General features: G+C 49.5%; 1 protein-coding gene across 6 annotated transcripts in view; it reads right to left on the bottom strand.

The window, feature by feature from the left end:
* Positions 1-12,383, bottom strand: part of LOC135914901 (kazrin-like) — a 217,267-nt gene that overhangs the window by 24,204 nt on the left and 180,680 nt on the right. For all 6 annotated transcript variants that reach the window (XR_010568456.2, XR_010568457.1, XM_065447831.2 and 3 more), the window contains exons 9-12: positions 8,238-8,515; positions 5,090-5,202; positions 2,408-2,567; positions 1,060-1,236 (exon numbers count right to left, since the gene is read on the bottom strand). Coding sequence is in view for 4 of the 6 variants with exons in the window: in XM_065447831.2 (XP_065303903.1) it covers positions 1,060-1,236; positions 2,408-2,567; positions 5,090-5,202; positions 8,238-8,515 (728 nt within the window). In the remaining 2 variants the exon portion in view is untranslated. The remainder of the gene's footprint in view (positions 1-1,059; positions 1,237-2,407; positions 2,568-5,089; positions 5,203-8,237; positions 8,516-12,383) is intronic.

Genomic DNA, 12,383 nt, shown 5'->3' with positions numbered 1-12,383 from the left:
GTGCGGCCAATGCAAAGGTACAATGTGACGCAAGGTTGCAGGGCTTAATTAAGTTCTCCCTTTCTGCAACGTATTGCGGGGGGCAAGCTCGCGACCTGCAACTAAAGGAAACTACCTTAGTAACACCTTTTCACAAGTATTTCAATTACTTCCGAAGCAGCTTGTGACGATATAGTATTACATCGGCGCTCTCTACTTTCGGTCTCTGGTCGCACAACCCAGGTCAAACACATTTTTTGAGGCCTGCAACCTGACCACCACGTCCATGCCTTATTACGTATACATCGTATTAATAATAGTGCTTTCTGGCGCTGTCCACCTAATCAAAAAATGCTACTGGACGTCATTACGACAGGCCTGCCGACAACTGCGGGTTCTGTGGCAATATTTTCTTACGTAAGGTCAAGTTACGAAAGGTGTTCGGCTTTCTAATAAATTTGCACAGTACTTCAATATATACGCATCACCCGATGCAATTTTCTTTAAAGTAATTGAATAAATCAAAGTGAGAGGTTCTCCGTCGATTGGGGACTTGTCGCTCTCTGTAGTGCCATGTTGTATGTTTTGGTTTGTTTTCTTATATTTCTTTATTATTTCTTTCGCGTTTAGCTGTAATCTCTCTTCGCGCGCGCGTCGTATTTCACGATGAAACATTGTTTCGCGGCCACTCAGTGTCAGTGCTTACGTTTCGTAGCAGGAGGCCCGTCTTGCGAACGCTAATTTGCATTTCAGCTCGACATCAACCAGTAGTATACACATAGGCACGAAAAAAACAAAACATAAAAAGAAAGAAAGAAAGAGACAAAACACGACGAAATTCAAATCGCGCCGTCGCATGTAAAAGTTGCGCGTCATACAAACACTGGGACAACGCCTGCAAAAGCGGTGTGTGTCCCTCCTATATCGTAAGAAAAATCGGGGCCCCTCGGTTATAACCCCCCCCCCCCCCCCTTACTTCTTGGGACACATCTCCGTATTTATATAAGCGTGAATCGTCTCGTTCACGTCTGGACTGCCCGGTCGCTTCGGGGTCCGCGTGACAGAGCGGCGCGCGCTCACCCCGAGGTCGATGGAGCGGGCCCACTGGATGAATCGCTGGTTGGTCCACACCAGGGGGTCCACGTCCAGGTGCCGGCAGTGCGCCCGCCTGTGCGCCAGCGCGCGCAGGTCGAACCGCAGGGCGCGCAGGAGCTGGACGCCGCGCAGGAGCGACGTCTGCTCGTGTCGGTTCGCCATCTGCGAGGAGGCCGTTCCGAAACCATGCTCATTAACAGGAAAACCGGCGAGCTCTGAGGCAATGAAAGAGAAAGACCGGAGGCCCTTTTCTCGAAAGCTATACATGGCACTACCGTTTCCTCCGCCGCGGGTGAGCGCTACGTATTCAAAAGCACGTTTCAAAAGCATGTATCTATTCAAAAGATCAAATGCGTGTTTTCAGAACGCTGAAGCAGATCGCCAGATTGGAAGCTCGTGTCTAGGCTTCTTTCTTTGAGGTGAGGACGTGGTCTGGGGTATTCCGACGTCAGCGAATTTGGGGCCGCCCAATTAGTGCTTACATTTGGAGCTCTTTCTCCTCTCAATATAGCCGTGCGGTCGAGAGCACGGCCTCTTTCTTTCTTCTCCCAGGGGAAGCGCGAGCTTTTGCAAAGCGCTTCAAGAAGCGAATACGCGATTGATTCGGGAAACTAACGCTAGACAAATGATCAAGAATACTGCTCACTTGGTGTATCCCGTCTCAGGGACAGGCGTGAGACGGGATTTCCTTTTGGCAAATTAAAGCGAATAGCATGCGATACAAGGTGAAACCTACAGTATCGTTATTCGGCATATCAGTGTGCAGTGTCCTATATATACCATGTGTCCCACGCAACTTATTGCGCCAAAATTGAAATAGAAATATGTCACTGCGACGCGGGTGCAAAAAAAAAAAACAAGGTAATGTTTCGTCGCTGGGAGGCCACACACTATTTTTTTATACTTCACGAGATTATATGATTAGTTATTACAAATTAACCTGTCAACTATTATATTCAGCGCAGAAGTATCGATGAGAAATTTGAAGACCACCCCGCAGTATTCCCGATACAGCTTTCTGTTGCTCAGTACGTGCTATACATAAGAGTGTTTTTTTTTTTTATCGTGAAAGAAAGCTCGCGAAACAGCAAAAAAGTGCCAGGCGATTAGCCGCGTGGCACTCTCTCGCCTTCGTTACTCCTCTTCGCTTGAGACGTCACACACTTCCCTCCTCCTCTCCACTCGTTCCTCCTCTATAGGTAACCGACAGATTTCCTTCGCATAGGCGTTCTATTGAAGACACGTTAAATGTCTTCCGCCTCCCTTGAAACGCGGACAGCACGTTCAGTATTCGCCATACTATAGATATACACACAGCCGCACACGCACTTACCCCCAGGCGCTTCTCGAGGTCCCGCCGACTCAGAGTGTCCAGGACTCGGCCGTCCACGAGCTGCGCGCGGAAGTTGTCCGCGTGCGCGGACAGCCCCAGGCTGGACAGCCACTCGCCGCACACCCACGTGTGCGTCACCAGGCACATCTTGGGGTACGGGCTGCGCGGAACGCGCGGAGTACGTTGGGAGCTCGTCTCGCAGACGTCGCGAGCACTGTATACAGCTATATTAAGGCATTCTATAAGCCTCTCTCGGGGTTGAAACTCTCGTGTCACCAAGCGCTCTTTGCACTTGAGAATCCATGGCAACACCCGACAGTGGAGCGAGGAGCCACCCACTGAGGGACGGCGGTGGGAAACTGTAGCCCCAGGTGGGCTTTAGTCTATCGACACAAACGGAGGCGCAATTGCTCTGCGCGAGCGCCTCCTGCCATGCCAAGCCGGTATGTGTCACCGCACGTCGAACGAAGCAGACACTCAGCTTCAGGAACGCTCTTTTCGCAACTAGTATACTTGCAACCGGCACCTCGCGGCGCCGCTACTCGACAGCACTGGAGCGTGTTTTCAAGCAGCACGGAGAGAGGGAAAGAGAGAAATGATAAAGAAAGAAATAGAGAGGTCGACCAGGTCGAGCCTGGTTGGCTACCCTGCATTGCGGAAATGGGACTGGGAGATTAGAACAAGGAGAGAAAAAGAAAGAAATATTGACAGCACGCACTCACACACGCGCTGAAGCGTTCATACTTCAGTTAGTCACAAGCGGCCATTTTCACCCAAAGCACACAAAGGAATGCACCCAAAGGAATGCAGCAGCAATATTGTGCCTTTACACATCGCAGACACACGAGACCACGCTCCCGAACCTGTTTTCGGCAAGATGGTCTGTAGTTTAATAACGTTAATTTCCCTGCAGCTGTCGAAAAAGCGGGCCTCTGATCCTCGTGCGTCGGGCGGCCGCACAACTAGGGACCTTAACGCTTCTCCTGCGCCGCATGTGTTACAAATGGCGCTGTCCGCCATTAAGAATGTGAATAAGCTTTGGTAAAATCAGTCTGAATTAATTCCCGATGGGCGTCGTTGAAGCACCGAGGGGCGGCGATGTAAATGCAGCCGGTGGAGCCAAACGAAGGTTTTATTCCCCGCCGGGTTTGTGGATATGGGTTTAATCAACCGATCAACCTCGTGCACGGGAAGCTCAACATAAATAATCAAAAACAACTAGCAAGTCCTCTTTGTTCAGGTAAGGGGCACCATGCAGCATGCGTGCATTGCCGGCAAGAAACACCCGCCGTGGTTTCTTACTGGCTATATATGGTGTTGGGCTGCTAAGCACGAGGTCGCGGGATCGAATCCCCGCCACGGCGGCCATGTTAGATGGGGGCGAAATGCGAAAGCACCCGTGTACATAGATTTAAGCGGACGTTAAAGAACCCCAGGGGGCCCAAATTATTCCGGAGTCCACCACTACGGCGTGCCTCATAATCAGATCGTGGTTTTGGCACGTATAAAAACCCCATAATTTTATTTTAAAAATATGAACGTAAAGGAAAGATAAACGTAAGGAACGACACAGCGCAGAGTTATGTGCACACGTATGCGAAGTGCAAATGTGTGAAAATGTGTGCAAATGGGCACAGCAGCACATTTACAGCCGTTTGTGCCCATGTTTGTATAAGCCAGTGGCCAAGAGTTTTCACTTTTGCGTGTCCGGCTGGCCGAGATGCGATACTTTTTTCGGGATTAAAACGAGTGCACTCACGAAGAAGGTGTGAGGCGTGTTTCGCTGCATCCACAAAAGACACAAAGAGCCCACTCCGACGACAGACATTTAAGAACTGTTCCTCCTTAAGCTTGGGCGAGCTAAAAGGGTACCATCAAGCTGCAAGACGCCGTACGGAAGACGAAGGTGTAAATTCGGTCGAAGGGAATGTAGCTCTCCAGGGTGTTTAAACTCTTTACTGCGCCTCCTATGCTACGGGCCGCAGACATCAGGCAAGTACATAGTCGCGTTGTTGACAAAGGAGATGCGAGGACACTTCTACGGTTGCTTATAGTTACTGCGGCATCCATGGAAACGACCTATAACGGACGCAGCCGCCCGATCTCCTCACGACGGCGTATGCTGCGTGGGCATACCGCTTTCAAAAGCCGACGGGGCGAAAAAAATTGGCCGTGACCTAGAACAAAAGGGTTTACAAATGCATACCTCTATTGCCGGGAATGAGCTAATCACGTACGAACAAGGGACATCCCAAACACACGGAGTTACCTCACTCAATCTTATGTGTGTTCAAGGGACATCTTTTTGTTACTGTTGTTTTTCTAAGGACATTTCGTTTATTATTCTACGCCGCCTTGTGCTTGCATTTCTCTTCGTGTGTGTTAATTCTACGCGACAGTAAGTAGCCGGTGTCTTTTTGTGGGGGCCTAAAGGCAATAAAGGAGCCTCACAGCTCAAGGAAATTTATTAAATAAGTACAAGAGCAACTGGAAGATTACGACGCAAGGCACGAGAGTAGTCTGACCAGACATACTGCAAATATTAGCGAGGCATCGCCCATTCGAGGTTCCCCGATTCGCTTTAATTCGCTTTAATACGGTATGCACAGTGGCAAATGTGCATAGGAAGATAAAGACAGGAAAGAAAAAAGCATCAGCAGGCACGCCTCTTTTGCCACTTACCATATAGAGGGTTCTCGGTGCTCCTCGATGGCAAGACGCAGCTTCCTCCTGTGCATGACGTTAGTGATGCCCAGCCCAGCTTCAAGCTCGGCGTCGGAAAGCTCCAGCAAAATCTACGTTGAAAGAAGGAAGTGCACTGACACTGTCACCTCGGCGACGCGCAGTACACAAACGCAATCTAGCACACATATATACCAAGTCAAAGTGGGCTAGCTGAAAATCGCCGCGGCAGCTCATTTGTGTAGGCATCGCACGCGTAGTTTGGAAGATGCGGGTTCGGATCGCACCGGCGACAAATGGCTTTTTTTTAAGACCTCTTTCATTTTCCTTTCCTTAATTATTTCTACCTTTCCCCGATTATATCTACATTTCAACTAAAGAACACAGTTAATACATTTATGCCTTCATACTTTTCATAATTCTCTGTTGGTGTTACGTATTTTCAAGATAACAGAGACATTTCAGTCCCTATTCGTTCATAACGAGGAGGTTATGAACGTGCACAAGGTTCATAACCTCCTCGTTATGAATGTTTTAATTAACGTTGTCTTGTTCTCTCTTCACGTAAAGTCTCCTCATTGGCCGGCATTCGGGAACCCGCCGCTCATTATGGCGATCAGCGTCACTGCGATGACCGAGAAGATACCGTCGTCGTAAGGTAAGTTTTTCGACACGAAATGCGAGACCTCATGTGCTGCCTAGCAGCACATCCTCGTCATCAGTAAGTTGAGCCTTCAACAGCCTATGGCAGCGGAACCATTTGTTGCAGAAAACTGGCCTAATTGGAAATTTGCCAATAATGAACAAATCAAACTTCCTTACAAGGAAGTTTCATTTGACACAAAATTACCTTCTCTATATGCTATATTCGTTATAAGCATACAATGCTTACTCGTTGATATCACCGGGAAACTGTTAAGGTTTATTTGTTATAACCGGTCATTTGTTGTGTCACTGCTTCCTATAAAGTGGTTCGACTGCTTCCATATCGCTTTCATGGATGTAGCGCTGCCAGTAATCAATAACGTGCCTTCTCAGTTCAACACGCGCCAGCGGCGGTACTCAACGAATGGCGTGAAAATTCACCTGGGCAATGATGTCAGGTCTTCAAAAGAAGAAAAGGCAGTAAGTATACTCTTCGTGTCCCATGGGAGAGGTTGCGCCATTACCCTCGCCGCAAGACAAGACGGGCCTGAACATTATGGGCAAATCTACTAAGTCAGAGAGGAGCAGCAACCGGCGCTACACATAGACACCGAAATCTCCTTAAATGCAGTTATGAAACGAAAGGAAATAGACGGGTCTAAAGTTTGGCTAGCACCAGCAGAGGCCGCGCTTTGAAATCAATTTCCTTCGCGATGAGCGATCACATTCTCCGCCCTGGCATGCGACCCGTTCAGTCACTGAGAAGCCGAGGAAGCGGTACACAGCGCGTTGACACCGGAGCCTCTGCAGAGCCGTGTCGCGTACACGTCACCTCGTCGTGACACCTCTGCGTCCTGACGATTCCGAAGTCCGCGGGGCTGAAGCTGGCACCGCAATAGCGAGGAGCGTAGGATATGGAGACTACAAGTGCAGTGCACGAGTCATCGACGGTTCTCACCGGACGGTTCTCACTGCCGCCTCGGTTGTGCAAGATGGCCGCGAGAAGAGCCGGCCTCGCGTGTCGAGCAGCACTAACGGCTATAGCAGCGAGCAATCGATCCTCCTCGATATTAGTCGGCTCGATATATATAGCCCTGTAAAGACGGTGAGAGGGCTTCGGGAAAAGCAGGGAGGAGTGACAGCGGAAATAAATAGTGGCGCAAGATAAAGAAAAAAAAAACACCGAAGAGATCGAAATCCACACCGCGCTCGTTGACAGAATTGTGCAATCCAGGCGTTCACTGCTCTTTCGGTCGCCTCCACCGAGAAAGTTTGGGAGCGTGTATGCCCGTCTGCAACGGAATAGTTTTTTTTTTTTAATACGAAAGCATTAAATGGCTCGTGAGGCGGAAAACCGTGAGGTGTTGGCGGCGTGACCGCATGGTGGTGCAAAAACGCCACGAACCCTCGACATTTGGTGGGAGTCCAACCCACGACGTCTGGTGTTAATTAAGGCGAAGGTAGTTAGGGCGCAGGTAATTAAGGTATGGCTAATTAGATCCCTCGATTCCGCGAACTTTCGTGGGAGTCGTAGCCTCGACTTTTGGTGTTAAGTTCAAGTTAATTTAGACACTGTTAATTTAGATATAGCGAATTAAGGCACTCGCCCTCGACTTGCAGTGGGAGTAGAACCCCCGACCTTGCGTTGTGGCATAAGGTCCAAGCATCGCACGGTGGCCGCAGCGCTTACCGCACCCATCGGTAAAAGTTGTATGGCACATTTATCGTAACCAACGAAGCCGCGGGAGCCTTGTTTGTATGCTTTTTAATTAGGTGCTGCAGTCATCGTGTGCGTCCTGCTGTATGGAAACAGCATACTGCTGAAGCTGCACGAGTACTCAAAATCCTTATTGGCGTCCACAGCGGCGCCTGGCTTTTAGAAAAGCACGCGTAAGCGGGTTTCGCTTTCGGCGAACTCGACGCAGAGCATTCGTTGTGTGTGTACGCAGAAGAGCAGCTCCTCGAAAGAAGGAGGGTCTTATCAAGAGCGTGAGGATTATCAAGTGGTTCTCTGAAGTTCTTCAAGTAGCACAGAAGTATATAAATGTCTTCTAGAAGTAGTTGCGATCTTGTGGAGGTAACGACGGAGTCTCAAAACGTATCGAGGAGTTTAGCGTTCATGACTGCTGTTCGCAGTAATTAAACTTTAGTAACAGAAGAGTCCACCGGAGTCTGTTGACTTTTCTTGTTATTAGCGTTGTGTTACGATGCGTATTCGTATCGAAGAAAATGACTCGGTATGTCATTCCAAGGCGCACCCTGACTAATCGTCTCTCGTGAACGCGTGTCATACCAACAAGGCAACAATTAAAACAATAACGAACAGGTCGTTTACGTGCTGCTACCCATGTTTCCCGAAACTGATCATGTGCAAAAAGAAAAGAAAAGAAAAAAAAAGTTCGAATATTGTTCTGCATAATTAACTCGCTCCACTTTCTTTGGCCTTCATGTACAACTCTCCCCCTTCTCTCACCCCGTTCTCTTGTCGCGCATGCGCACCCACCTTGCCGCTCTTGACGTTCTCGGCGCACATGGGCCCGTACTGAGGCATGGCAAGCGCGAGCTCCAGCCAGGCGAGCACCGTGGGCGCCTTCCAGCGCTCCATGGGCGTCCCCTGGGCCTCTTCCAGAAGGCGGAGCTTCTCGGCCGCCTCCTCTTGCGTCAGCAGCGGAGGACCACCCAGGCTGGGACCAGCACCACCCTGCGGAGACCACGAGCACCGTTGGCGCTGCTGCTGGAGCTGCAGGTGGTGGCTGTGGTGCTGAGGCGAGGACTCCGGGCCTGGACACCGAGATTGTAAACAGGAAAAACAAATCAACATCGAACACTTACTGCCGACACCTCGGGCCCTATAACGTAAAGCTATTCCAATATGTTTCTATTCCAATCTCCTGACGTCAAATTTGAGTAACCACCGACGCAAGCACCCGGCGGTCAGCCGCAGGGTTGTCTGTACAGACCAATCAAACACTCTTCCCGTTCATAGGAGGTCACTTTTGTTTGCTTGAAAAACGAATAACATTGCCTACACTGAGCGGCTTGTCGTATCTAATTGGCTGGCAAAAGACGAGGAGAACGCTCAAGTGGGAAGGGATTCGCTGGGGCAGAGCCAGTGCACTGAAAATCGATAACCGGATGAAGAGGGTGGTGCCGGCGTATGCGATTGGTCGGCTTTCCCTTACTTGGCTTGTGGTGGCTGGTCGAAAATCGCGGCGGCATGCAACAGAAGCTTAAGAATGACGCTAAAACTGACTCTCAGCAAAGAAGAGTTGGCAGAATGAGGTGGTAAACGTGATGAAAGGGCTCGAAAACGTTACACGGTCACGCAAAAAGTGTTATTATACGCAAATACACCCATGCTCTCCGGCAGGTGCGAGTAGCCAGCGTCTCAGCGATCCGCGGCAGCCATCTTTTATTCCTTTCGGAACGGGGCAGCCTGAGGCTATTCCGAAGAAAATTCAGTTTTGTTCGGCATATTAACGCATCTTTATTGCGTACACGTCACTTTGACGCGGTGGGTTTGTGCGATTTTGTGACGTCGCGTGACAGGCAGGTGAAGTGGGTGCAGCCCGAAAACTTTTTACCAATAGCCGAGGGCTAATTGCGAAAAGGGGTCAAATTAGAAATAACTGTTTTTCTTTTTTCTGTCAAATCATGCATAATCAGTGTGTACACCTCATATCAGATGGGAAGCTATCGCGGTTTTCGTGACATCGCGGGACAGACAGGTGAAGTGGGGGTGGTCCAAAAAAGTTTTTGACCAATCGTGGAGGGCTGATAATAGAATTGGAATAGAAAAGTTTGTAATAGTTTTACGTTATAGTGCCCCTCATCACTTTTTCTTGTTATATTTCCTTTCAGAAGGCTATTGTACTCGAACCTTGATTTTCAGAAGCGACAACCAAACGTATCTCTATTTTTTTATGTTTGAGTATAAGTACTTCTCTTTCACGTCGAACACTTTAATGTCGCGATATCGTATACAGCATACAACGCCTTAAAAACGAGGCGAGAAGGAAACACAAAAAGTCATGCCGGCCTAATCCGCTCACTGCAGCATGGGTCCAGATAGAGGTGCCGGAGAAGTGTACTGCCCCATACGTATGTACCATCCCTACTGATGCCGCCTTTCGATCGACTCCATTAGGTGATATATAGCCGTAAGACGAATGCAGAGCGTTGACTCAAATTGTAACGAACATGTATGGCATACGCACTGTTGTGTTTAATCCACGCGGCATCAACCTGTACGTAGCACTGCTACGTCACCGAATTCTCTCGGAGGGAATATATTCCTGTACAGCTTAAACACGATGTCGGTGCGCGTAAGAAAGGCGAGTACAGGGACGCTATATATCGTGCGGCAGATTTAGCCGGATGAATGTTTTAGTCGGATGATGATTTAGCCGGATGAATGGATGTGTGTGAACGTAGATCTCACACAAATTCAACATTTAAGGTGTTTGCATTAGGAGTGTCACAGTGTAGGAAGCCGGTGACGTGGTAGAGGTCTGTGTGCGTGCGTGCGTGCGTGCGGGCGTGCGTGCGTGCGTGCGCGCGTCACTGACGTAGGTCTGCTCAGGACCAGCGTCAGTTGAACTTCGCTCCTCGAAGAGCCAGGACACGTGTCGCACGAGCTCTTGAACAACAGCTTCCATGTTCGGTGAAAGCTGTTTTACTCCTGGATCTAGGACCTGAAAGAGGTCCTTTTTTTCTCATTTCTCTCGCATTTACCGCTAAATCACCACATAATTTCTTGGCATTCCTTTCAAAAAAACCCTACATCTGAAAGAAGTGCGTTTCTAGACATCGAGTCGTCACAGAATGCCGTATCGAATTTGTTGAATAGCCTTCGCTCTATAGCTCTGGCTAGAGCGAAAATATTATCTGCATGTTATTATGATCGACCTGCCGGATGTAAGAGGCGCTCAGACGAGCTTTCCCACGTCGACATGATTGCCCTCTTCTCCGAATCGACGACACGCTTTTCCCCGAGCTGACACAAAAGGATGCAAGACAAACAACAAGGCAAGAAGGCGCCCCCTCCACTCTCCGAGCTGACATAAAAGAAAGCAAGGCAAACTCAAAGGCAAGAAGGCGCCCTCCAGCTCTCCCCAAGCTGACACAAAAGGATTGATGGCTAAAAGCACTACTAATCCGCAGACTCCGGAAGAAGGCAGCGACGACGACAGGATGGATGGATGGATGGATGGAAAACTTTATTTGGTCCTGCAAGTAGTGATAATTAACCACTAAGCGGGCCGCTCCCTCGTCAGTACCGGAAGGCCAAGCCTCACGGCCACGTCGTGAGCCTGCTGGACAACCCAGAATTGTTCATCCAGGTCCGGGCTGCGAAGTGCAGCCTCCCACCTGGACGCATCCTTGATGGCAGAGACTTCAATTCTTTCGCAAGACCACAGCATGTGTTCGAGCGTCGTTAAAGCACCGCAATCTTGGCAATAAGGCCCTGTATACGTCTCCGGATAAAACATGTTCAGTCTCCGTGGGCAAGGATAAGTACCAGTCTGTAGTAAGCGTAATGTAAGTGCCTGAGCCCTGTTTAGTTTAGGATGTGGCAAACCGTAAAACCTGTGGTTAAGAAGGTAATACTTCGTGATTTCATTGTATGTGGAAGGGGAGTCTCTCTTCTCGGGGAGCACCGCCACGCCATGGTGCGGGGCAGAGTGGAGGGTAAGATCTCGCGCTGCCTCGTGAGCGGACTCATTGAGATTCGGAGGGGCTCCCTTAATCATCCCAAGGTGAGCAGGGAACCAACATAAGTAGTGTTGAGAGATCTCACATGTCTGCGTAATTTTAAAAGCAACCTTAGCCACCGAGCCCTTCTCAAAGGTCTTAACGGCCGACTTTGAATTGCTATATACAAATAGCATGCGCCTGTCAAGCAGGGCGATCGCAATAGCCGCTTCCTCCGCGACCTCTGGCCTATCAGTCCGAACGGCAGCAGCGTTAACGACACTGCCCTCATTGTCCACGTCAACTATGGTAAACACCTTCCTCTCCTCGTTAAAAGAAGCATCGACGAAGCAACCTTCTGATTCTCATCACGAATGAGTCTCAGTAGGCAAGCTCCCCTGGCCTTTCTTCTACCCACATTTCGCTCCGGATGCATGTTCCTGGGAACCGGCTTGACGTGATACCGGTTACAGACCTTCAAGGGAATACCGACATGAAGCTGCGAAATCTTCTCCTAAGGAACACCTAACTCTCTCAGAATCTGCCGACCCGTGCTAGTCGTAGAGAGACACACCCTCTGCGTTCTCTCCTGAGCCTCAGCTATCTCATCCAAGGTATTATGAATTCCCAGCTGGAGAAGTCGGTCGGTGCTGGTGCACATTGGCACTCCCAACACTTTCTTCGTGATCTTCCTAATCTGCGTGTCAAGCTTCTCCTTCTCCGATGGTTTCCACTTGTGCATGGCCGCCACCTAAGTAAAGTGACACAATACAAATGCATGCATAAGTCTAATCAGACTATCCTCCTACAACCCCGTCTGCTTGTTGGCCACCCTCTTCACTAGGCGTACCGCATTTTCTGTCCTGGCAATGATCTTCTGGATCGTCAGCTTATTGGCGCCGTTCGACTCAATCATCATCCCCAGAACCCTGATCTTATCCACCCTAGGTATGAC

The sequence above is a fragment of the Dermacentor albipictus genome, chromosome 2 (assembly GCF_038994185.2).
Source record: "Dermacentor albipictus isolate Rhodes 1998 colony chromosome 2, USDA_Dalb.pri_finalv2, whole genome shotgun sequence".
In the NCBI taxonomy this organism is placed as follows: domain Eukaryota; kingdom Metazoa; phylum Arthropoda; class Arachnida; order Ixodida; family Ixodidae; genus Dermacentor; species Dermacentor albipictus.
This window is presented reverse-complemented; position numbering and strand designations above follow the sequence as displayed.